This window comes from Pelophylax lessonae (genome assembly GCF_965119305.1).
Source record: "Pelophylax lessonae genome assembly, chromosome: 2".
Taxonomy (NCBI): Eukaryota; Metazoa; Chordata; class Amphibia; order Anura; family Ranidae; genus Pelophylax; species Pelophylax lessonae.
In genome coordinates this window covers 320,226,245-320,254,227 of record NC_138769.1, presented here as the reverse complement: position 1 = coordinate 320,254,227, position 27,983 = coordinate 320,226,245, and the positions used below count along the sequence as shown (strand labels likewise).

General features: G+C 41.4%; 1 protein-coding gene across 1 annotated transcript; it reads left to right on the top strand.

The window, feature by feature from the left end:
* Window positions 1-184: 184 nt before the first annotated feature.
* Window positions 185-26,223, top strand: GPATCH3 (G-patch domain containing 3). Its single transcript, XM_082244701.1, is given in 7 exon segments — window positions 185-280; window positions 284-599; window positions 9,781-10,208; window positions 13,553-13,727; window positions 15,926-16,111; window positions 22,199-22,322; window positions 26,007-26,223. Coding segments are annotated over 7 exon segments (1,464 nt in total). The 5' UTR covers window positions 185-199; the 3' UTR covers window positions 26,161-26,223.
* Window positions 26,224-27,983: the final 1,760 nt, after the last annotated feature.

The following is a 27,983-nucleotide window of genomic DNA, read 5'->3' as shown; positions in this document are numbered from 1 at the left end:
TATTTTGCAGCCAATCATCAGAAAAATCTAGAATGTTCTTAGTTTGAGGGAGCGTCTCTTCTCCTGTTTAGCTCTGTATATCGGCGTGAGTGGCGATCTCTCACCCTCACCACTACGACTTCCTAGCTCTACCTATCTCCCTTACACTTCCAGTCAGTTGTAATAGAAAACAAAAAAGCCACGCCCTCTCCTCAGTAAGATGGCGGAAGGTCCAGTGACCATGGAGTTGGCTTCCGTAGCCAAGATGTCGGGCGGTCAGGTGACTTCCGCCAGCAGTTCCTGAAAGATGGAGGCGCCCGGTTGTCCGACGGTGTTTGTTGTCAGTGGGATTCCCCGGATTTTTCGGTCAGCCCAGCTCCGCCATTACTTTAGCCAGTTCACGGAGAGTGGTGGCTTTGTCTGCTTCCATTACCGGCATCGCCCGGAGCGGAGGGGCCCGGACGGTAAACCTGTCACTTTCTGCTGCCCGGTGACTGTCAAGCCGGAGAGAGCGAACAGTTTCCGTTCTATGTATCATGGCAAACCCTGGCTAGATACAGGGGGCAATCAGGTGCCCGGAAAGTGCCTGATCTATAAGGTGCGATCAGCTCCAGAAGGAGGTGAGTGTGTCTGTCTATAATCTATATACACTGGAAGATCTACATGTTTGGTCAGACACCACAATCTGATTGTACCATCTCCTTCACACCTAAAGTGGAACTAAACCCATCCATTCTAACAGTTTAACCACTTCAGCCCTAGTAGGTCCCCCCCCCCCCCCATGACCAGGCCATTATATGGCACTACGGTACTTTAACTGACAATTAGGGCTGCAACTAACGATTATTTTCATAATCAACTAGTTGGCTGATTTATTGTTTTGATCAGATAATAACCTTTAAAAAGTGTGGTGTATAATTTAGTTAAAGAGGTTGTAAACCTACCTTTATAACTTGTACCTAATAGGTAATTTTTATTAACCACATCCATACCGGCGCATAGTCATATGATACCGGCAGGATGGCTTTACCGTTCTGGGCGGCCGTCATATGACGTCCGTCCGTTCTAGCTGCTACTGCGCGCCCCAGGGGGCACGCAGCGCAGGGATGAGGCTCGTCCCTCGGACATAGCTCATCCTTGATCAAGGTATAGAAATTGGCTGTTTACCATGTGATCGGCTGTGTCAATCACAGCCGATCACATGAGCGGCTCCAGCACGAGCCGCTCGTTCTCTCTGCAATGCACGCCCCCGGGGGCGTGCAGAGCAGCGATCGGGGATGAGGCTATCCCCGATCTAGGTAAAGAGCCAATGAAATTGACTTTTTACCACGTGACTGGCTGTGTCCAATCACAGCCGGTCACAAATGTCAACAGAGAACACGGTAACTAGCTGTCATCGTGTTCTCCTCCTCACACTGATCCTGTGTGACGAGGAGATTGTGCTAACAGCTAGTTACCGATTACAGTGCACCCAAAACACACTGATTGCCCCCCCCCCCAAATAAAGAGCACCTGTCACTAACCCATCAAAGTACCTGTTACTAGCCCATCAAAGTGCCCGAGTACCTGTCACCAGCCCATCAGGTACTCTGATGACAGGTACTCGGGTGGGCTGATGACAGGTATTGGGGTACTCTGATGACGGGTACTATGGTGGGCTGGTGACAGGTACTCGGGTACTCTGGTGACGGGTACTCGGGTACTTTGAGTACCTGTCACCGGAGTACCCATCATCGGAGTACCCGAGTACCTGTCACCTACCCATCAGAGTACCCGAGTACCTGTCACCTACCCATCCGAGTACCTTCCACCTGCTCATCAGAGTACCTGACGCCTGAAGTACCCGAGTACTTGCCGCCTGCTCATCAGTACCCATCACTACTCATCGGTACTCATCAGTACATATCACCTATCAGTATCAGTACTGATCATCAGTACAGTATCTGTGTCACCTATCAGTATCATTACTACTCATCAGTACCCATCAATACCTGTCACCTGCCTATCGGAGTACCCGAGTACCTGCCACCTGCTCATCAGTACCAGAGTACCTGTCACCTGCCTTGCACCTGCCCAGCAAAGTACCCGAGTACCTGTCACCCTTCATACAGCCACCATGTCCAAGTCCAAAAAGGTTTATATACGTCCTCCGTTTAAACCTAAATACCGGTGTTGTGGCAGCAGATAGCTGCCATAACCCTGGTATTTTTTTAAACGGTGGACGGTTGGCTTTCCGATAAGGATGGTCCCAGCGGCAGAATCACCGTGGAATCACCCTTCCGGGATGGCGGAAGAGGTGCCCCCCTCCCGCCGCGTTCCGGTCCCTTTCCCCGCTTACCAGACCCGCCGGCAGCGGGGAAAACAATCCGGTCGCGGATCCTCACAGACAGGATGTCGAGTGAGGGCAAGCTTGCCTTCACTTGACTCTATGGTCTTGGAGGACCGGAGCTACAGCAAATGTCGTTGCCTAGCAACCGGTTTAAAGGTCCCTTTTTTTTTTTTTTTTTCATTTTATATAATTATTTTTTTTTTTTCTATTAGTGTACTTGTGAGATCTGAGGACTTTTTGACCCCAGATCTCACAAAAAAGAGGTCCTGTCGTGCCTTTTTCTATTACAAGGAATGTTTACATTCCTTGTAATAGAAATAAAAATTATAAATATTTTTTTTTTTTTATAAAAATGGTGTAAAAAAAAAAAAAAAATAATAAAAAAAAAATTAAAGCGCCCTGTCCCCGTGAGCTCGCGTGCAGAAGCGAACGCATACGAAAACCCCGCCCACATATGTAAACGGTGTTCAAACCACACATGTGAGGTATTGCCGCGATCGTTAGAGCAAGAGGAATAATTTGAGCCCTAGACCTCCTCTGTAACTCTAAGATGGCAACCTGTAAAATTTTTTAAATGTTGCCTATGGGGATTTTTAAGTAACAAAGTTTGTCGCCATTCCATGAGCGTGCACAATTTTGAAGCATGACATGTTGGGTATCTATTTACTCGGCGTAAAATTATCTTTCACATTATGGAAAATATTGGGCTAACTTTACTGGTTTCTTATTTTAATTAAAAAAAATGAATTTTTTCCCAAAAAATTGCGTTTGAAAGACCGCTGCGTAAATACAGTGTGATAAAAAATATTACAATAATCTCCATTTTATTCTCTAGGGTCTCTGCTAAAAACAAATATATAATGTTTGGGGGTTCTAAGTAGTTTACAAGCTAAATTCAGTTGTTTTTGCTAGAAAACACCAAATGTCAAAAATAGGCCTAGGCAAGTGGCTAGGATGCATGATGGTGCTCCTTGGATGTTGGGCCCCTCTATATGGCTAGGCTGTGAAAAAGTCTCACACATGTTGTATTGCCATATTCAGGAGGGTGTCATTTTTGCTGTGTACATGCTATGTGTTAGGAATATCCTATAAATTGACAAGTTTGTGTAAAAAAAAAAAAAACATTTTTTTTCCCACATTTTCCAAAAACTTGTGGCCTCAAGAAAGGAGATAGGCCGTCAGTACATCTGGTGTGATCAATTTTCAGCAATTGGTACCATAGCTTCTAGACTCAATAACTTTCACACAGACTAAATAATATACACCAATTTGGGTTAATTTTACCAGAGATATGTAGCAGTATAAATTTTGGCCCAAATGTATGAAGAAAAATTATTTTTTGCAAAATTTTATAATGGAAACTAAAAAAATGTGTTTTTTTTTTTTCAAAATTTTTGCGTTTTTTTTGCTTGTATCACGAAAAAAAAAAAGAAAAAACCCAGTTGTGATCAAATACCACCAAAAGAAAGCTCTATTTGTGTGAAAAAAAATGATAAAAATTTTGTTTGGTTACAGTGTAGCATGACAGCCATTGTCATTCAAAGTGTGAGTGCTGAAAATTGGTCTGGGAAGGAAGGGGGTCTAACTACTCTGTATGGAAGTGGTTAAAGGCTTACCTATAGGTACTGTAAATATCTCCTAAACTTGCACTGTTTAGGAGATATTTACATTGCATGCAGCCGATGACATCATTGGCACATACGCCGTCCGTGACATTCTTTCAGAGCCCTGTGCCGTGATCGGCGGCTCTCGCGCGCATGCGTGGGAGTGACGTCACGCGGCTCCGGCCAGCAATACAGCCAAAATCTGCACACCCGGAAGAAAGATGGATGCGATGCGGCCAGCAGTGGGGACAGCGTGGGTTTCGTTTGCAGGTAAGTGTCACATAATGTGCTAATATGTGATGCATACTAGCACATTATGCATTTACTTTGCAGGGAAGAAAAAAAAAATGGAAGACTTTACTCTTTAATATGTAAAGTTAAAAGAAAAAGCAATTTATTCATAAATATCTATATGCCGTGGTAAATATAAATAACCAACTATATGATTAGGGAACAAAATTTCTAATCTACTCTGAGAATAAGACAGAAGAGATATACTATAAGAGGTTCAATCTGGTAAACATCAGACTCGGGGATTTAAAAAAAAAATTGAAAGACTGTTTTGACGATTTTTTTTTTTTTTTTTGCCCTATAAACAAAAAAAAAAAAAATGAGCGTAAATTTTGCAAAAATAACTATTTTTCACATTTTTTTTATATGAAATTCCCCAAAAAAATGTAAAAATCAAAATTTTTTAACATTTTAGGCCAATTTGTTTTCTGCTACATATGTTTGGTAAAACAAATCGCAATAAGCGTATTTTGATTGGTTTGCGCAAAAGTTATTGTGTTTACTAACTAAGGGAAAGATTTGTCATTTTTATTGTTTTTTATATAACGAGTTTTTTGCGGGACTGCGACATTGCGGTGGACAGATTGGACCCTTGATTGACATTTTTGACACTTTTGGGGGTACCAGTGACATTACTACATTACTACAGTACTCAGTGCTATACATATGCACTGTTACTGTAAAAATGACACTGGCAGGGAAGGGGTTAACTTTATTAGACAGCCAGGGGTTAAGTGTGTCCCTAGGGGCATGCTTCTAACTGTAAAGGGGCGTGGCTAGTGGTGTAACAACAGAGACATACGATCCTACATAGCAGGGCCGTATGATCTCTGTTCTTACACAGGGGAGAATGACAGGCGGCTTTGTTTACATCAGCCGCCTGCCTTTCTCCCACTGCACCGGACGATCGCGAGTGACCGGCGGACATGGGGTCCGCCGGTCACACGAGCAGGGATGTGCGGGAGCGCGCCTCAAGCAGTGCGTGCTTGCCCCCTAGAGCCTTACAGGCTAGCGAAGTAGTCCTACGTCGCTTTGCCTGTGAGGGGCTGGCTGCCGCAGTAAATATACTGTGGGCGGTCAGGAAAGTGGTTAACATAGGCAGACCGCCGTTCTGCCTCTCGGAACGATTGCAGGTGACCAGCAGACATCGGGTCCGCTTGACCCACCGATTGGGGCCCCCCCCCCCTCTCCAATCAGCGTGTGATCGGGTCTCCGGCGGTGCACTCTCTCGTCACCTAGAGGCTATTGCACGAAATGAAGTAAAGGTTCATGATTTCGCGCAATAGAGCCAACCTTCCACAGTAAATATACGTTATGCGGTCAGCAAGTGGTTAAAAAAACAGTTAAGGCTCGTACACTCTATAAGATTTCTATAGATTTTAATCGGCGAACATTTTCATCAGAGGAACGACTATACCATTTTCGTATTTTGTGTATACAACTTTCGACAGCCGATTCTGAAGGAAAATTTCCAAAGGGACAAACTTGGGAACGTATGAGTAAAGACTGCTCATGATCAGAAACGATAAACACAAAAATAGGCTTTTTTTTTTGTATAGGGATTTTGGTACATTATTTTCTTCCTCGATTCTGGTTTGCTGTGAAACGAGGAAAATCGGATGATCGTTTGCCTGATTTTCTTATTGTGTGTACTTCACATTACGTTCACAGCACGTGCTATGAATGTAACTGTCACATTGCTTGTGCTCTCAACCAAACTATCAAACCATCAAGCCGCTGATCACATGTGCAGCACTATGGCAGTTGATTATCAAACTAAAGCCAAGATGGCAGCGTCTTTGGCTGTAAATAATAGGGGGGGGGGGGTTAGTTCTGCTTTAAGCTGGCCAACCATTGATTGAAATTCAGCCAGTTCAACAGGAACCAACCAAATTTTGATCCATCTATGGCCGTTCCTGTTAATGAGAAGTTGATCTATCGAGTGACTACTTTTTTTTTTTCCCCAATTCTTCATTTTAATTGACTAGGAAATTGAGATTACAAAGCAATACCTTATTACATTAAATTGCTTGTGGTGTACCACAGACACTATGCAGCTAACATAACCCGACTAATAAGTAAATAAATTGCTATCAATGGTACAAAGTCTAGGATGATAATAGTGTTGCTTGTCAAATTCCCAGAGGTCTTTACATATTTATATGTAAAACAGAAGAGTCTAGATTGTATACCAAGCCGAGGTGCTAGATGTACAAGAAAGAAACGGAGGGAAAAGTAGAAGAGACAGAAAAAAGAAAAAATAGAAGTGGAGGAGTAAACAAGATAGGGGGAAGGGGGGAGAAAAACAATGGGATACCATCCCATCTCTAAAAGGTCTCCCAAGAGACCTCTTTTCTTGGACTATCAGTCTCCCGGACATGCTGTTAAGTTTGGGAGGATCGCGTGACTTCTCATGGTGGAAAATTTCTATTCAGTCAGCACTTTCAGCACTTTCAGCCATTTGACTGCAACGTCGATCATATTCCGATTGTGGGGGGAGTCCCACTCTCAGAATACGACACAGCAGGAAGGATTCCATCCATAACAAATGTGTAGATGGGGTAATCGTGTTTTTATTTTTTGTTTTTTTTCATGCAGCCCGCTGGCTGAATGGAGAAAAAACTGACCCATATATAGCCAGCGTGCCACTTGCCTTCTGGGCCAGTTCTGACACCTCTGTAAAACTCAACATTTTATTGGTAGAAAATTAATTGGAACTTCCAAACATTATATATTGTATGAAAGTGAAGACGAGAAGCAGAGAGGATTCCTCCATCCACTTCACTTGTGGGCATAGGAGAATCCGAACACTTTTTTTTTTTTTTTTCTTTTTTTTTTTTTTCCGATCAGCCCTCTGGCTTATTGATTGATAAAACAGAGTCATCTGGCCACCCTTACTAAAACTGTATTACAGTGCCTTGAAGAAATATTCATACCCCTTGAAATTGTCCAGAGTTGTCACGTTAGAATTAAAAATGTATTTTATTTTATGTGATAGACCAACACATAATTGTGAAGTTCAAGGAAATCTGAAAAGTGTGGCATGCATTTGTGTTCAGCCTCCCTGAGTCAATACTTTGTAGAACCACCTTTTGCTGCAATTACAGCTGCAAGTTTTTTGGGTATGTCTCTACCAGCTTTGCACATCAAGAGTGAAATTTTTACCTGGTTTTTTTTTTTTTTGCAAAATGGCTCAAGCGCTGTCAGATTGGATGGAGAGCGTCTGTGAACAGCGATTTTCAAGTCTTGCCACAGATTCTCAATCCGATTTAGGTTTGGAACTTGACTGAGCCATTCTAACACATGAATATGCTTTGATCTAAACCATTTCATTGTAGCTCTGGCTGTATGTTTAGGGTCGTTGTCCTCCTCAACGGTGAACCTCTGCCCCAGTCTCAAGTCTTTTGCAGACTCTAACAGGTTTTCTTCTAATATTGCCCTCTATTTGGCTCCATCCATCTTCCCATTAACTCTGAACAACTTTCCTGTCCCTGCTGAAGAAAAGCATCTCCACACAACATGATGCTGCCACCACCATGTTTCACAGTAGGGATGGTGTGTTCAGGGTGATGTGCAGTGTTACTTTTCCTCCTCCCAAACTGCAAATGTCAGGACTTCTTATGAGATGTTCTACAAAGTATTGACTCAGGGGGGCTGAATACAAATGTACGCCACACTTTTCAGATATTTATTTGGAAAACAATTCTGAAAACCCATTTATCATTTTCCTTCCACTTCACAATTATGTGCCACTTTGTGTTGGTCTGTCACATAATAAAATATATTTCGGTTTTCGGTTATAACCTGACAAATGTAGGAAAATTCAAGAGGTATGAATACTTTTTCAATGCACTGTATAAGTAGGGTAGAAATGGGTGGGGGAGGGGCCGAGGGAATGTACGGTATATGTAAAAAGCAGGGTGGTGGGCACCGGTCTTGGGGTTCGCAACAATAAGTGTTCTAGTCAGATGTAGCATTTTCTATTTAAACAGCAGAAGTCTGGGTTTGAATGGAAAGAAGCAAGAAAAGGCTGTGTATGATCTACTCTGTCTGCAGTACAGACGCATGATAATAGGACATGCTGTGTGTAAGAAAACTTAGTGCAACTCAAAGCAGGTGAAATGCAGCCTCTGAACAGCTATGTGTACTGCTCAGTTAAAGTCCTAGGAATTTTGCTAATATGTGTTTGACGTACGTACCAGATGTATGTGAAATGCAGGAAAAGAATGCCTGGTAACCTAAGACCTTATGCTACATTCACACAGGCAGCTACTCCCGGTGCAAATGACAGCTGCGGGAATCTGCTGATTCATGCAATCTTTTCTGCCATCTGTAAGCGGCTAGCTGTGGCTGCTTATCCCTCAACAGTTAAGTGCCAGATCGATGGCAGCCATAGCTATCTGTGCCTGTCTGAACAGCCAGAGGTTACCTACGGTGGTCACTGCTTCACGAACTTTGCATGCATCCGACAGCATTTACAGCAGATAATCACTGGCTGTGCAGACAGCCACGACAGCAGGTAGGTGGACACAGGTGGCAGAAACAGCTGCAATATTCAGCAGATACGTGCCGCTGTCATTGGCACGGGGATAGTCGCCTGTGTGAAGGCTTAAGGGCTCATTTACACTTGCAGTGTCCTTTTAAGAAGTGATGCACAGTAGTTTGCTTTTCAAAGGGCATTTGACCGCCTTGCTAACACTTTAATACTTGCATCACCACACCACAACCCCGTGAAGTGCACATGGTTGCAGTGTGGCTCCATTCAGATGAACTGGTCACTTTCGGTGGGTGGTACTGCCCACTGAGCTCAACAGAGGGGATCAGTTTTGTCGCATTGGAATGGATCTCAGCCACATCATGTGCACACCCCTGGTTAAAACAAAGTTCAACCACATATTTTTCCTGTTCCGCGTTTGCTTTTGCTCACTACTTACGCGTTACGTCACGGTCACATGACTTCATCAGAGGGCGGTTGATCTTCACTGACCTGCTTTAGGTGGTTTTTGCATTCTACTTTATGCGCCCATTCCACCCGATCAGTGGAAATTTTGGCAGTAAGGTTCCTTTCGCCCCTCGTTGAATCTGTTGGCGCAGTTCTGTTTGTCTGCTTTTTGCTCAACCTTCTCATTCATTGCATGGGGATGTCCAGGGTCTATGAGTACTTTGTCTCTGTCCTGTGCTAAACATTTTAGATGAGAGTAATTGTGACTTGTGTGTCAATTTTGTCTTGGAGTACAGTACAGGCTGCTCTCCCTTCCATTCCTTGGTTACTCTGCATTGCTTGCTGCAAAACTGAGGATTTATGGAGTGGGGTAGGGTTATAGGAGAGATACTCAGGGGGCATGTCCTCAAAAACTTTTCCAGTCTTGCATCCTCAGGTGATTGGACAGTGGAAAAGGTTTTAAGGATATGCCCCCCTGAGTATCTCTCCTACAACTCAACCCAGGGTCTTTAAGTACTTTGCTTGTGTCCTGCACTGTACTCCAAAATATAAAATTTACAAGCATGTCAGAATTCTTTTTTATGTTGTAGAAGCTAATGTATTTTTTTTTTCTTTTGTTTTGAAAACTATAATAGAAATGCAAGACTTTCCATACAAGACACGTCGTGAAGCACGTATTGAAGCCCAGAAACATGCTACTGATGAGGAAAAACAAGTAACTTCAAAAGAGTTACTTAGGATGTCAGAATTCAACCCTCCAGCACTGATGGCTCAAGGAAATGTTGGAACACCAATATCCACATTTTTACAGTTAATAAGGTCTTGTCGCTTACCACCTAAACTTATACCTCGATTGGGTCTACAATTCCGTCGCTCAGGACGTCGCTATGGCAACGTTCCCTTTGACTATATAGGAACAGAGATTGCAAAGCAAGAAGAAGGTGTATATACAGCTACTGGACATGAGATAAAAGAAGGGGGAAGTATAGGATCTAAAGTGCTCAAAGATGAGGAGGACATTGTGGTGGAAGAAAACATTGTAGAGGAGTCACAGTCTGATGATGTAAGTATTGATTTGACTACTAGCAAAGAGGAGGAGTTGCCATTTATGTAAAAAATAGCATAAAGAAGGCATTATTAAAAAAAAAAAAAAAAAAAAAAAAAAAAAAACATACCTGAAACCCTTTGATTTATCCTATAAACCAGAGAGGGATCTTCTCTTAGAATTGATGCAGTATACAGATCCCCAGGCCTTTTGAAGATTATGAGCACCTGTTGCTTGTTGAGATGATTTATGAAGGGTGAACCTTTTTTTATTCTTTAAAGGAGAAGTCCAGGCAAAACCTAACTAACGCTAAACCTGCCCTGTGCGCTGAAGAAGTGTTTATAAATGGTTACTACAGTGACCTTATCAGACCCATTGAGTTGAATTGTTGTGCCACCTGTGTCCAACAGATTATAGAAGCCTCTGCTCACCCCCCATAACCCATGTCCTTGTTTATAAATATGCCCTAATTCCCACCTGTAAGAGCTGAAGCCCCCATTCACACCGGTGCGACTTGTCATGGGATTTGACCGTTCCAAACCGCATGACAAGTCGCACCCCATTGCTGGCAATGGAACTGTTTATATTGATGTGACTCCTGTCGCAGCGTTTATGAAAAATACTCCTGCACTACTTTTTTACTGATTTCATTTCAGCTTTTGTAAACTTCTGGTAAATTAAGTCATAAGCCGCAATTAAATTAGCAGTACAAATCACACTGCTGTGTGGCTTTGAAATCACGCTTAAGTAGTGCAATTTCAAAGCGGCACCCATGTGAACATGGGCTAAGGGCAGCCACAATTCCAATTACCTCCTCTTGACCTCTGAGTACTTGTATGGCCAGTGAAACTTCTCCTGGCTACCTGTTAGTCTACTGGCTCTCATTTTTAGAGAATGCTACTGGGGGCGGAAGTGTTTTTCTTTAAATCCCTTAAGGGCTGTACACACTTGACGAAAATTGGACGAAATATCCTCCGATTTTTCTCTGTCTTCTCAGCGTTCATAATCGTTTTTAGTTGACAGTGCATAAATGTTCACAAAATTTCTCATCCGATTTTTTTTTTTTTTTTTTCTTTTTTTTTGGCACATTTGTTCCTAGACTTCCGGGTTGTCAGCAACTTCAGATCATGTGCGGTCTTTCATATCCGATTTTTTTTACGGACGTACTGCATACACATTAAACGAAAATCGGTCATCTGGGGACGGACGAAAAAAATTTTGTTGTTTGTCCCTCCGTTTTTTTTTCGTTGAAAATGTCGGCATCGGCTGCTGAAAGTTGTGTACACACTAGGCGAAAATCGGACGAGAATTTTCTGCAGATTTTCTACTAGTGTGTACCCCACTTTAGACCCAGGGTCTGCCTGCTATAACTCACCACAGAGTTAAAGAAAAATGATAGACTTCTTGCAGTTGTCACTACGTTGTCCTGTTTGTTTACAAGTTGCTCTTTTAAGGCATTTAATACGATTACTAATTAAACAGTACTTTCCCTTACAAAGATGGCTGTCTCCAACTGTCCATTGTGTAGTATATGGTAGGTAGTTCTGTCCTCCCTTCTTAAGCTACGCTGCCCCCCAGGTGCAATGCTCATTTCTCCTTATGCTTGGTGTCCCTAAAATGGGACCATGTGGATAACGCATACTGTTGTCACTGAACTAGCCCTCAGTCCAGGATTACCTTTTATACTGTATTTCAGGGGTGAGCTAGTGTGGAATTAGTTTTCCAATAATCAATCCTTATAGCTAATATATTGTCTTGTTTGTAGATAGGTTGCCCTTAAGGCGTTTGACCTGGTTATTGACTGTTTTGGAACTATTGTATAGTATCTTAGGCAGTCCTGTCCCGACAAAGTAGGCTTTACCCACTCCATCGTGACAACACCATCAGAACCCTGAACATTATAGCGAAAGCTAAGAAATCCCAACATTCCCTCTATCTCTGTCAAAAGCCTTTTCTGTGTCAGACAGAGTTGATATGACCTTTCTTACCGAAACCCATAATCACATTGCGATGCCCACCCCTATCATATCCTGGATAGCTTCTCTCTATACTACTCTCTACCTAGGCCACTGTCTGGGTCAATGGCTTTGATTCCAGTCATTTTCGTGATTTCCCTTGGAACCAGACAGTCATGCCCCTCTATCGCCACTATTCTCTGTACTTACACTAGAGCCATTCCTCCAGCATATCAGAAATAATTGGATCATACTGGGGCGTACAGGCCAGCAACTACCGCCTCAAAGTAGCGGCTTACGCTGATCTCCTTTTCTACATCACAGAACCTCTCACCTCCTTGCCCTCCATATTACAGGAATTACCATATTCTGGATCTCTATCCAACATTTTATGGTCAACCTCCAAAAATCTGAGGCACTTAACATTTCTCTCCCAGACTCTGAAGTAACCAGGCTTCGTCAAAGTTTCCCATTCTGGTGGGCCACTCACTTTGTTAAATACCTGGGACCAATATTATTCCCTTAAGTCTAAATTTAAGTTTTTAAGCCTAATGCCAGCCTGAATAATCATCCTTGTCTGCTGACCCAATGAAATGGAATGCCTTGGCCCTATCCTGGTTTGGCAACATGCTTAAAATGAATGTGATGCCCAGACTTGTGTATTTGCTGCAAGCTCTACCTTTTAGAATATCTCAGGCCTACTTTAACTCTGTGCAGTCAGAAAGAAATGGATTTTAATTTGTCCCATCCTCCTCTTTCTCTTTCGCTCTTCCTTACTCACCAACCGCCCCCCCCCCCCCCCCCCCTCCATAAAAAATAAATTCTCTGACACTCTGGTGCTTGGCTTTTTTATAACAGACATTTACGTACTTGGGTTATCTGACTGCTATAACCCTGAATTGCTCAAACTAAACTTCAGCATGTAGTGTTGGTTTTTTCATAGTCTACATAGCAGGTTTTCATTAGTCAACTGTTACCTTATACCAGCTTCCTTTATCTTGTTTTGCACTGATATGCCTCCTAACTGGGTTCTGAGCTTATTTTGTAGGTACTAGGAATGACTGCTCTTTAAGCTGTTAGAAATAAAACTTTTTATTATCATCTAATGTGCACCTTTTAAATAAACAAACCAAAGGAATCAGTTGATTTACATGTCTTCCCACATGCACACAACAGCCTAAATTGTTATCGAATAAGATGCAATCAAAAGGAAATTTCACTGAGTAGGACTTTTGATAATCGTTCTCAAAGGGCAGGAAAACAAAGAGAATCTTTTAAATGGTCAAAAAATGAAATGTCTCTTTAGTCCATTATGTTGAGGTGTTGCTCCTCTACCCTACAAATTAGGAGAGCGGAATTGTATCTTATGGTATTTTAGCAGTGAAAGCATTTGTCGCTTTGTTTTAGGATGACGACACATGTGAGGAATGGGAACGCCATGAAGCTTTACACGAGGATGTCACATCACAGGAGCGTTGCAAGGAACGTTTGTTTGAAGAGGAAATTGAACTGAAATGGGAGAAGGGTGGATCAGGACTGGTGTTTTACACAGATGCTCAATTCTGGGAAGAGCAAGAAGGGGGTAAGTATTGATCTGTGAATAGGTGCAGATTAGGGAAATTATTGAATACACATTTAAAGTGCTTTTCTTCCATTATCTGTGTGTTTTGCCTCAAAACAATTCGTAAACAAAAAAATGCCGTGTAGGATAGGCCCTTACCCCTGTTGAGGATTAATGAAAAACATTGGGATAGAAAAAGGCGGGGCTTTGCGGGCCAGTGGGAGTAGAAGGATCAGAGCCAAAACCAATTGTAAAATCAAAAAAACATTTTATTGTAGTAAGTAAAAAGCAAGCATGGGTGACCATGCATGTATGATAGCAACAAGATAACACGCAAAATGGTTAAAATCAATTCTAACATCACTGTTTATATAGAAACATATCCCAAAAGGGATTAGAGCGAACAACAAAGCCTGTGTAGGTGGATGATGGGTCTCAAGCTGAATTCGGTCACGGTAGGTCCCCAGCAAGCCGACGCGTTTCGCTTAAGGCTTCCTCAGGGCCTGAGAGACCATAACAGACCGATGTTTCTATGAGTAACATAGATAAATAATTACATTTCAGTTTACATGTTCAATGATATAACATACATCATGCTGCTAAAAGTTTTCACATATAAGTTTTTGACTTAGGTTTTGTACTGACCCTTTTTGAACAGTGACTTGTGTTAGGCGGCAGGGCTATAGCGATGCATAGGCAGTTCGGAAGATAATACCTCCGTGTTCACCACATATACTTTATATAGGTATCAGAAAGAAATTCCTTGCATAAAATCCGACATATTAGGTCCCAGCTGTGTCATCAAGGTCAAAGCTGTGAATCAAAGTATCAATAGGTGTATATTTAAATTCACACAGTGGCTGCTAGTGATTTTAATGACGTCTGTGTTATATTCTGTACTATATAACCAACCTGTTGGATATGGCTCCACTTAAGCATCTTGGGGTATAGTCACCCCTCAGCAAATGGGTATCCTCTTCCTGGTTTGTTCATTCATATGTGCGTTCACCCCCAGATCCAATCAATCTAGGGACATAGGCACATATATTAAATATTGTTCGCCATATATCCATAGTTACTATATCTCCAACATCTGGGATTAGTCATCAGATGATGGTACATATTCCAAAGGATCATATCTGGCTGAACAAGGGGAGTAATATGAAATGCTGTTGATTATATAAGGGGTTGAAATAAGTAATACAGACACTCACCTAGTGTTTATATTGTTACAAATTAAACCAGGTTCAAAGGGCTCTTTTTTCTGTGCAGTTTGTGGGAGGGATATCCCCAAACTTGTCCTACAAGATAACACAGTTGACCTAAAATAAGAGGGTATAAATGGGAATTACTACCATAGTAGAGAACCAGAACTCTAAGGGAGCATCTAATATATTGAAGAATATTAACGGCAGGTAGGGGTCCATGTCATACTTACCTCTCCTCAGACCAAGAAACACTTCAGGCAGATAAATAAGGCCTATATGCACGGCTATCCACTTATATGGACCCGGAGTCCTGGGCTATCCAAGCCCTAAGAGACATAGGTAGATGGGTTAGTTCCAAAGTCACCACTATTTTATCCCACATATACATTTATTTGACTAAAATTCCTTGGGTAAATTCGCTGAACCCCCACCATCCCCCATCACTTACCTCTGTGTGGTCATATGCTCGCCGTCTGCCTACCTGTTATTGCCTGGCCTGAGTGTTATATAGGGGGGGGGGGGGGGGGAAGAAAAGGTCCGCCCATATCGTTTTGTTTGGCGCCTAAAACGTACATTTCCCAGGTGAGAGCGTTTGTGTCTCATTACGGTCGGCGATGGCGTCGCCTGACCGCACCATTTCCGGTCGCTCCGGAAGTGAGATCCATCTCCTCTCCTGGTAAGGATTCCGGAGATAGCGTCGCCCCACCGCGTCATTTCCGGCTGCGACCAGACGCACCGGAAGTGACGATACCGGTAGCACGTATACCTGCTTACATTTAGCCTTGCGTCATTCAGACTGCATCCTACAGTCAGATGCCTTCTGATCACCAGGATGTCAACACAATTGGGCTCCCTCTAGTGGATAAACTCCTCATTACATTATCTCTATTATGATTGCACAGGGGATATATGTCGATATTGAATGCAAGGTGATATTTAAGTTACAAGATTCGTATTCAATATCTGTATAGATACCATCCCTAAAAAACAATATTTTCATTTCTTTACCAGATTTTGATGAACAAACTGCTGATGATTGGGATGTAGATATGAGCGAATATTATGAACCTGGTGCTGGAGATAAGGATGCCAAAGATTATATTAAGATACGCTCCGAATCTAGAAGGCGGGATGGACTGGATGATGCAAAAGAAAAAAAAAATGGCCTTGGCTGTTTCGAGCAACATACAAAGGTTGGTGGTGGTGTTAATAAAATTATATATAGTGTATCTATCTATCTATACTACATTTTTCTCTTAGCTAAATGTTTTATATGGATGATACCAGTCACCTATGCCTATTGCACCAACATCCCTGAACATACATATAGAGGGAAGCAAAGGGGTATGGGATTTTTAAGGTGCATGGGAGAAAAATTTGTTATCAATTTCACAATTCAAGCTGGATATATTAAAAAAAAAATACAAATGTATTTATTGAAAAAGTTAAAAACAACATTCACATTGGAGAAAAATAATTTCTATATATACTGTGAGATTGTTACACCTATAATTCCTGTTTGCGCTCGTCATACAGCCCTGACGTCGTCAGGGCTGTATGACGAAACACGTCGGGATTGGCTGGCGCTTTGACTCATGCGCAGACCAGGGACGCGGCGGCCATCTTGCTGGTGGGATACCCATACGATCTAAACGCTGAATGCTGACCACGAACATCTCAAATGTAAGCTGCTCTCCTTTTTATTTCTTAATTAAACATTTGAAATACTACACCATGAGGGGATCATTTCTTTATGTTTCCTGAGTGCTTGAAGGAGTTTTTTTGGGGAATCCAATCCGGTCGCTACTGGGAGGAGGTGTACGGATATGATTAGTCTTTCCCTGCCACAGACTTCACTACGCTCTGGGCGTGTTTGACCCTGTGGGGTCTATCAAGTCGGTAAGAGTACCTTATGATTCTGCTCGGTGGTGGACTTTCCTGTTTGCACCCCTCCATCTCTACGATTTATGTAGACTCCATCATTGCACTTGGGACTTGTTTCTCTCTTTTGTCAGCATTGTTTGTGTATTTGGATTAGCGCGACACCATCTCCTAACATATACACATGATAGATAGTAGTTCATCAGAAGGGAGAAGAAACATGGGTCAAGGAAAATAATAGAGAGACATAGTAACGGCACCAAAAAAAGAGGGGGGGGGGAATAAAAGGAAGGGGGGGGGGAGAAACCAAACAATTATTTTATAAAAATATATAATAAATGAAAGAAATGGTTTGTAAATTATACCTTTTATTAAGTCCTGGGTATCTCGTACCGCGTAACGAGTATATCCATTTTGTTTCAATTTGTAACAATTTCTCATCAATGCCACCACCTCTTTCATGGACTGGGACACATTCAAGTGCAAAGAATCCAAAAGACCTAAGGTCAAATTGATGATATAGAGTAGACCAACGTGTCGACTTATAGGTGTTTTCCATTTTTTTGCTCTTGACCAGAGAAACATGGTCTCTGATTTTTATAAAAGGGACTTTTTGCTTTTCCTATGTAGAAGGCATTACATTTGCATTTAAAGATGTACATCACCCCCACTGTTTGGCACGTTGTTCTGTGTTTGGACCTCCATATGGAGTTGTTAGGAAGTATAGTCTCCTTACATAAAAGTGGTATAAAACCTGGGATATGAGGAGAATCATCAGACCTTACTGTATCAGTAGGTGTGAGCAATACCAACTAAACCTTGACGGTTAAATGAGACCGGGAACCTCAGGCAACCAAAAAATACTAATCAAAAAATAGGATGAGAGATGGAAGTGTCCATCTCAGAAAGGTTGCATAAATGCTAGGCTCACAAGGTTAAAGGTGCATCGTAACTTTATTAGGTGGTGGTGTACAAAAAGCATGCGAGTACAAACAAATGGCTAAAACGACTATACACTAGTGCGTTAGTCATTCATGATAATGGAGTGACCCTGGAGACCTGTGAAGGTAAAGGATTGCTGAATATCCGCACTATCCACGCCAAAACTCCACCTTCCCCCGCTATCCCTGATGGCACGGCTTCCACAAGTTGGGAGTGATCTGTCACCAAGAACTTGTGATCACTTCATCCAACCTTGGGGGCCAGGGTGCCTTGGCATGCCAGTGACTAGAACCAAATCTCCGTGGCTAGCAAGGTAATTGCCAAGATGCTACAGCTGTGGGTTCAATGGCAGGTGACTGTGCGGACTGTTGCCGCCTGGATTCCCTATGATATAGACTTAATAGAAAAACATCACGGTTCAAAGCTGTATGACTATCACAAGTACAGGATAAAGATGAAAACTTTGTAACCTGTGCGTTGGGGCCCATAAAACCTCGTTAGTGGACTCAAGGAATCAGTACGGTTAATCAACAGTCAGGACACCTCATGCTCTGTCAGGCATGCTCCTTTGGGAGTAAACTCAATGGCACTTGAAAACATCCAGTTCTCGGATCAACCAGAAGGTGACCGGGAAAGGAAAGAGGGGAGGAGGACTGCAGTGAAGTCAACTTGTGACAGTTCCAATAAGTGGGGACCGTGGATCCTGCTGGGCGGTAAGGATCGTGGCAAATTTGGCTTTCCAATGTGGGATAATGGGACTGATGGCAGATGTGACACCTTTCAATGGTGGCCAGGAAACTGTCCCGTTTTGTGGTTGGCAAATTTTCTTACCGACTACTTCTCCACAGTGCCAAAGACGATCCGCTTCCACGTCAGTTACCGCTCCTCCAGTAGATCCCAGGCAGGTATCCCTTGGTTGATCTTTAATCTGCGGACAATTTGTGATGTCCTCCACCTCGATGGCAGGGAAAAGAACTCCTTCCTGGTAGCTATGTTGCATACAGTTCCGGTACCCGGAAGTAAGCCTATCCGTTGTGACGTAGCGTGCAGAGCTACGGTGTCCTGATCAGTCCACACTAGATCAAGGGACGTATTGCAGGGTTGATGGATCGCTGGCGTATGACGTCGACGCGTTTCGCATGCTGACGCACGCTTCCTCCAGACGTCATGGCGCTGTGTGATCGTTGTTTAAATAGCCGGAATTGTACGTTGATTGGGCAAAAGCATGTGGAAGCCGCGCCATCAGGGATAGCGGGGAAGGTGGAGTTTTTTGGCGTGGATAGTGCTGATATTCAGCAATCCTTTACCTTCACAGGTCTTCAGGGTCACTCCATTATCATGGATGACTAACGCACTAGTGTATAGTCGTTTTAGCCATTTGTTTGTACTCCCATGCTTTTTTGTACACCACCACCTAATAAAGTTACGATGCACCTTTAACCTTGTGAGCCTAGCATTTATGCAACCTTTCTGAGATGGACACTTCCATCTCTCATCCTATTTTTTGTATAATCTCCTTACCCCTAATGATGAAGGGGTCACCAACATCCAGAAAGGATAACTCATACGGGTTTGTTCCTTTGTGGAAAGTGCAGCTACTGCCCCTTCATCATTAGGGATAAACAAAAATAGAAAATTCTGCTTTTTAGTTCAGTACATTACGCCTCATGCGTGCAAATGCGCACCCGATAGAACACCTTTGGGATTATTATTATACAAGATTTATATAGCGCCGACAGTTTGTGCAGCGCTTTACAATTAATTGGAGCGGAGACTGCGAACCAGGCCTTATCATCCAACATCGGTGCCTGACCTCACAAATGTGCTTCTGGAAGAAATGGTCAAACATAACGGAAGTCATATTCTCCATCTAGATTTGCTGATTGCAATGAAGATGCCACAATATAGTTATATTTCAAGCATGATACTGCCATTTTCTCATATTGTAGAAGGTACAAGATCATTAAACCTTAAAGACATATACGATTGTTTTCTAGCGCATAACAAGCTATTGTCTTGATGAAGACCTTACCATGAGTGGACATGCGTTGTTTGTGTTTTGATGTTATGTATAAATGATTTCTCATACTAAAACGAACGTAAAAAAAAGATCCTAAAAGAACTGGATTGTAGACTTGCCGGTAAATCTCTTTCTTGGAGTACATCAAAGGACACAGATCCCTCCCTTCTTTCACTCTGAAACTGCTTGCTATTTGCCAGGGACCAATTATATTAAGATAACTAAGAATGAACTCTCTTGTGTCCTGTGAAGTACTCCAAGAAAGGCATTTCAGAAGTAAGTTAAAAAATCCAATATTTGTCTTTTTTTTTTTTTCTTTCAAATGGTGACTTGATCACTTTTTATAAGCCTCTAACCACTTCTCGTCAGATTTGCCCACTGCACTATCGCAGTCCCATTTTATAAATCGCTGATCACCGCCATTAGTTACATAGAAATTTCAGTACATAATATACCATATTTTATAGGTGCTATAACTTTCACGCAAACCAAAGACATATTTTGGCCTAAATGTATGCAGAATTTTTTTTTTTTTTTCACTCTTTTCATTTTATACCAAAAAAAAAATAATAAACATAGTAGTGGTCAAATAACACCAAAAAAAACTCTTATTTATATAAAAAAAATATACATTTTTGTTTGGCTACAGCGTTGCATGACTGCACAATTACCAGTTAAAGAAGCGCAGTGCCACAGGTAATTAAACACAGCCAGAGGATGATACGGCTATATCTTTAGAGGCGGCTATTGTGGGTTTTTATGCGGTGCTATCCCACCTGGTATTTAGAGGGCGTAGGGTTCCATATCCCATTACAGTGTCCAAGCATGGGAGGTGACTAGTCAGGCAGAAATTGGGAAACGATCCGGTGGTGGTCCCTCATTTGCCGCTATGGAAAAACCCTCAGCTGCCCCATTTTTTTTTTTTTTTTTTTTTTCTTTTCCCAGACCCTTTAATTTGGACAAAGTTTTTAGGGTAAAGATAGTTGGAGCTGTAGTTAGGAATAGGCTGCTGTTACAATTGAATGCCAGTACCAGTTACCTAATTCCCACCTCTTTCAGTATTTACAGTTTCTACATGCCTTCTACACCCAGTTTACCTCCTCCAAGTTTTGAGTGTGTGAGTTGGAGACTTGAAAGCGCTATTGAGAGATGGTGATCTGACCAAAGCCTTTACCACTATATATATATATATATATATATATATATATATATATATATACAATAGTTTATCGACGTGTCTAAGGTTCTTCTATCTTGCCGTAATGCTTTGGTCAACAGATTTCCTTCAATTAGATGGTAATGACTGTGATAATTTGTGGAGGCCCCCCTTCACTGGACTTGTATCAGCAAGAGATCACCTCATTCAATTTAAGTTCCTACATAGTCTACCTCACCCCTGCCAGATTGGCAAAACATTTCTCCACGTAATCGGCCAAAAATTGGTGTGCTCTCCTCCAGGCTGATTACATGCAAATATTCTGGCATTGCACAGCGATTCAACTTTTGGTTGGAGATGGTGCAATGTTTACAGTCTGTTATGACAATCAGTGTTCGACTTGCTGTTGAAGTTTGTCTATTAGGTCTGATTGACCCGCTATCTGCCACGAAGGTGATACATACACTGCTCACTCTAGTTTAGTTAGTAGGAAACAAATTTATTCTTTTGTGAAAAGAAAACAAAAAAATCAGCGGCCCCCTCCATAAAGACCTGGAAGGCGTTCATAAAGTGTTGCCCCTATACAGAGCTAAATCTGCAACTAGAGGAGTACCAGCCAAATTCAATAGTGTTGGGTGAGTTGGTTGGTTTTATTTAGAAACCGTTGAGAAATATTTTGTTTAAAATTCATATTAGTTTATTTTTGTTATTTTTTAGATTCACCTTATCTTTACATTCTTGTATTATAACGTGAAGCCTTTTTCTTATGAGAAACTAAATGTATTCTATGGGAGCCGTTGCATACATGTTGCATTGTAGTGATGGTTGTCTGCTTGTACTTGTTACTAAAACTAATAGAAAAAAAATAAATATTTTTTTTTAAAAAAAAGTAGCGCAGTGCTAAATAGCAAAAATTGGCCTGATCCCAAAGCGGGTAAAATCTTCTGGAGCTCAAGTGGTTACAGTGTACCCAAAAACTTAATATATTGTAAGTTATCAATCATTGAATGTGTCTGCATTCCTTTATTTTCATCTGTTTATCAGCCAGTAACATGCCTCCTATCTTTGGCTGGCTAGATTAGCTGGATTTTACATAAGTGACTAACAATTTGAAAGCCAATTTCATTGTATCTTGGTCATAGTTGCACTTAAACAATTACTCCTGTTTTTTTACATAGTGTTATATGAAATGTGTTTGTTTGTGCTGTGTGAATAAGTACACACGCCCTCCAATTTGCCCATCCACTCATTCTTTATCTTATGCTCTTCTTCTTTTTACAGGGAGTTGGGCGAAGGTTATTAGAGCGTCATGGCTGGATGGAGGGAACAGGACTTGGTGCTAGTGGTTTAGGAATACCAGAGGCTTTGGAGAATGAAGGACAGAATCCAAAATGCAAGCGTGGCTTCGGGTATGGCCACAAATAAAATACATAAACATTCTTTGTTTATATTCTTAATGTTCCATAACTTTATATTTAAACCATTTTTATCTTTTTTTTTTTTTTTTTTTTTTTTTTTTTTTTATCTGAAACTCCAGTTTTGTTGAGAAAAACCACTTCTCTGAGATCTGTCTGTTCCACTATGTTCTTGTGAGACTGATTCCTGAATAGGGATGGGGTACTCCATTATAATCACCTGGTGCATGTTCAGTGTTCCAGTGAGAAAAGTTGTAGTATTGACATCCCTGTAGAAGCAATTTAACCCTTGGAGTATCTAACCAAAAATGAAATTTCTATAGCAGAAGATGCCCAAAATTTTACTTGCATCTTAGTGCAGAAAAGTACACACAAACTGTGTACAGGTTGCCATCTTGCATTGAATTTTTTGAGTTTTAAAAGATTAGAATGGTTTTTGATGGAAATGAAAAGGTAATTTGTAATAACCCTAAACTTAAAAAATGTCATGTATGGCAATTTTTATTTTTATTTTTTTTTTAAAGTAGTGGAATTCTCCTTTTTAAAAAGTCAATCCACTCAGAACTAGAAATACATTTTAAGACTGTGTGCTAGGGATCGACCGATTTTATTGGTTTGGCCGATTATCGGAGGCCTATATTAACTTTTTTGAAAGTATCGGTATAGGCCACAAACTTGCCTGATGTGACCGATTTTTTTATTTTCTTAAGGTAGGGCCTATTAGGCTGCCTCCGGAAGGGAATGGGGGGGATGGGGATTAGAGCGCCGCCTGATTACACAGAGCAAGGTACTTCTGCTTACCTGGGGCGGGCGCTGTCGTACGAAGTCCGGCCTCCTGGACCAGCTCCTATGATAGACGTCACCAGTGGCAGGACTTCGTATGGCAGCGGCTGCGCCGGGTAAGCAGAAGAACTGGTCATTTTGCATTGGAGATGGGGGCACTGGTCACTCTGCATTGGATGTGTGATTGAAAGTGCAGAATATCGGCCCATACCGATACTTTTGTGACCAAAATATCGGTATCGGTCTATCCCCACTGTGTGCTGACTAAAAAAATTTTATAAATAAATTTAAAAAAAAGAATTAATAATAATTCATGTAATTAGCATTTTGAAACGTCAACACATTCCAGCATTGAGATCTACCCACTAACATTTTATCTCTTCGTATCACTGTCTTGAAGATTTAGGCCTCTTACACACTAATGAACCAATCGGGTCCACCTATAGGTTTTTTTTTCATGCGGACCCGATCGGACCATCCATTGCTCTCTATGGAGCGGCAGAGGTCAATGAACATTTGTCCGTTGACACCCTCCGACATCCGATCCTGTCCACTAAAAAAAGATAGCCGGATAGGGAATGGATCCCTATTGGATTGCAGTCTGATGGAAATGGACAGGCAGTCCATTTCCATCCGTCAGCCCATAGAGGAAGGGGTAGGCTATGTCCGCTCTGCAGCAACGGAGCAGACACGGACCTTTGATCCACCTGTTCAGCGGGGATCAGCAGAGAGATCCCCTGCTGAGTGGGCAGATCTGCTGATTAATTCTGCCAATGCGGAAGGTGCCCTACTCCTTCCTGCTTCAGTAGGAGCATTTTTCATGTTACTACATTTCCATACGTCATAGGAATACAAAACCTGTAAAGTCACGCACTCATCAGTTCTAATATTTAATAGGCTGTTTCTTCAATCTTTCTTACCCTCCTGGCTCAAAAATCATATCAGAGCTGTTGTGTAAGTTATACTGATATTTGTCATGCAGAACCATGCATACTATGTGTCTCACTGAAGCGTTTTCTCCTACCAAGGAGCTTGCAGTTATAAAAAGTAAGGGCCCCATTTTATTCAGGCACTGTACAACATAAATACATGATATGTTTGGACTTTGTACTTGAAAGTGCAAGGGAGTATCAAAGGTATAAAAACGCACATACATGCTAAAGTACCAACTGTACATGCAGGCATGTAGATTAGGTTGCCCAATTATCCATGAAAGGGATAAGTGTAAAAGGCACAGTGGTTATCGGAAAGAATCAACGCCCTTTTAACCACTTCAGCTCTGAAAGGTTATCCCCCTCCTTCCTGACTAGACCATTTTTTTGCTATTCAGCAATGCGTTGCTTTAACTGACAATTGCGCAGTCGTTCAACGCTGTACCCAAAACAAAATGGATGTCCGTTTTTTTTGTTTCCCCCTAAAATAGAGCTTTCTTTTGGTGGTATTTGATTGAGTGTCGGCAGGCATCAGATCCCAAAGGAGAAAAAAAAAAAATCGTATACCTGTACGTGATTTTGCACTTAAGGGCCGCCCTGACGCAGTGTATGTATGTAAGGCCGGTCTTTAATCACATTCTGTTGCTTTGCAGCCTGCAGTGAAGACAGACCCAGTTTTTTTTATATCCATCTGTATTTACTAGTGCAACTTGTAACATCCAATCAATGGATCTGACCATAACATGTTTTTCCATGTGGCCTCAGAATCTTCAAGCGTTTTTTTTTTTTTTTTTTTTTTTGGTCAGATAAGACTAAAATTTAATTATTATTGCCTCAACACCAAACTATATGTCTGGCGGAAATCTAATACAGCTCACCATCCAAATAACACAATTTCTACAGTAAAGAATGGCGGTGGTAATATCCTGTTATGGCGGTGTTTCTCTGCAGCAGGGACTGGAGCACATGTCAGGATAAAAGAAAAATGGATGAGGCAAAATATTGTCAAATTCATGAGAAAAATTGGCTGCCCTCTGCCAGAAAATGGTCAATAGGAAGAAGGTTTACCTTCCAGCATGACAATGACCCAAAGCACAAAGCAAAAATGACCACACAGTCTTTGAAGGAGAAAAGGGTGAATGTCCTTGTATGACCTAGTCAGAGCCTGGACTTAAACCCTATTAGAAATTTGTGGATTGATTTGAAGCCTGCAGTCCACAAATGGTCACCATCAAATTTAACTGAACTTGAGCAATTCTGCCAAGTCTAGATGTGCAAAGTTAGTAAAGACCTATCCCAACAGACTAAAGGCTGTAATTTAAAGCAAAATGTGATCCAAAAATTTTTTCCAACTCAGTGATTCTGTTTTTTTTTTTTTTTTTTTTCTGACATGTTGGTGTTATATCTTTCACTCGGATGTAAAAAGTTGCACTAGTAAATACAGTTGGATAAAAAAAAAACTGTGTAGGTCTTTGTTTCAGGCTGCAAAGCAACAAAATGGGATTATTTTAAATGGGTATGAGTCTTTTCTATACCCACTGTAATTGTGGAAGGAATCTTGAAGCCAGAGCCACCAGAAGATAAAAAGACCTTGGAGGTATTGCTTTAAAGAGGACCTGGCAGCAAAAGGCATTTAGGGTGTAAAATGAACTCCTTAACAGCCAGTCATGCGAGGGAGAAAGCTACCTAGTGGCAATGAATGGTGGTTACAGCAACATCAAATGCAAAGAATCTGTCACAAACTCACATGCCGCATACTATTTACCAGAGAGTAAAACAGCCTATTCAGCTTCACATAAAAATGAATGTCCTGTAACTTGTATTGTGCTTAGGTCAAGAGATTTGCCACTTTGCAATAATCTTTCCCACACTTATTTATTTTGTGACTGATTCCTTATAAGTAGTTGGAATATAGGTATGAATGGATTGTAAATATAAATGTAATTTGTTCTGTTTTTCACAGGTATCATGGAGAAAAACTATCAACATTTAACCCAGCACCAAAAAAAACAAAATATTTAATTTCCACAATTTATGATGCACCAAAAGAAGAGGATACTGGTGACAAACTGCTGCGACGTATGCCCTCAACGTCTATGAAGTATCGTAACAGATGAACAATTAGAAAAAATCCTTGACTTTGTCTAGAACTTCATAAACTTAATATATCAGTCACAATGACTGCTTTTTATACCGTTGCAAAAATATCCTGTAGTGCCACGGGGGGATGAACCAGAGTCTTGTGGTTTTCAGGCCCACCACTGTGGATTTTTTGCACAAGCATTACAGTAATCTTGTGTGACTATTTTGTATAAGTTTTATATACACAACGTTTTTACTACTGCTAACATTATATTAATGTTTTGTATTGATTTAGGTATATTTATTAAAGTGTTAACCACTTGCCGACTTGCAGTAAATATACTGTGAGCAGTTGGCAGGTGCAGGCTCAGCAATGTACATGTATGACACCGCCTGTCTTCCGAGTTTTAGTGCCATCATGCACGTAACCCCTGCTGACCTGTACTGTGATTGGCTACAGTACAAGTTTGAGGTCCTACCTCATCATCGGGTACTAAACCCACTATATTTCGAGAAATCCTTCTGTGGTGGTGTTGAGGACAAGGGGATGCATATGGATTTTTTGTCGTGTAATTTTAAGCTTTATTTGGTTTAGTGTATATGCCTAAACTGTTTGTACATATCTATTCTTTTCTGTTTAGAAGGTTGGAAGATATTGCACATATTCCTGAAGAAGCCTATCCGGCGAAACATGTCGAATTGAGAGCACATAAAAACATCTTCCAATTTTCCAACTGTATCATGTTGTATAGTGATCTGTAATATGTCCTTGTTTTTATGGATTTATGTTTTTTATTTGATAAATAAATACTAAATTTTTTTAGTTACGATGTATGTCATAATCCTTACCTCTTACAATTCAGCACCTTTTTAAAGTATCTCGCTCTGTTTGGTTTTTAATAACACTGAGATGTTGGTGCTGTTATGTGTTAATATTCAGATTAATGTTAAAATTCAGTTTGTAAACACAGACACGGGATCTGGCTGGTTCTTCTCTCCCTGAGCTCTTTTCGTTCAAGGAAAGACAGACAGATTCTGTGTGAGTAAAACCAATACATACACTTTGTAGGCACATTTAACCCTTTGATTTCCCTAACACCAGTGTCATTAGTACAGAGTACATTATTTATTTATCACTGTATTAGTCAGCGTCAGTCCTTGATTGGCTTCCACACTATTAGTCACACCAATAAGCCGCTGATCACTGCTCTTACTAGTATAGTGTCTGTCTGGGTCCGTATCCTGGTTAGAACTATACTAGTGTCCCCATAAACGCAGTGTTGGCAGGATCAGCCCCGATCACTGCCAGTACTTGCATTTAGCCACCTCTTACTATCACCTCTGATACACTATCACGATCTCTGCAAGCACTAATAGTTTTATTTCTAGCGCGCAAGCAGTCCCCAATTGCTAGCCAGGACTTTTTTCCCTGAGCTGCCACTAAATAACTGTAGAGTTAGAAAAAAAAAAGGTTCACTAGTTAGGATGCATACAGGATTCTGAGCATGACAGATGAGAGCGAAGGGGAGGTCTCACTGTCAGAATCCAGCTCAGAATATGAACCTTTAGAAAGCAGCTGCACACTGACAGATGGCTCGGATGATGGCGAAGAGTTCCCTGCTAAAACCAGGCGTACTCAACCACATGCTGCTAAAGTGCTAAAAACACATAAATATGCTCTGATGAAGCAAGGTGCAAGTAGTAGCGCTGCACTACTTTTTTGTATTCTGGCAAGAACCAGCAGCGTAGTACATCCTGGTCTTTTAACCACTTAAGCCCCGGAGGATTTGGCTGCTCAAAGACCAGGGCCTATTTTGCGATTCGGCACTGCGTTAATTTAATGGACAATTGCGCGGTC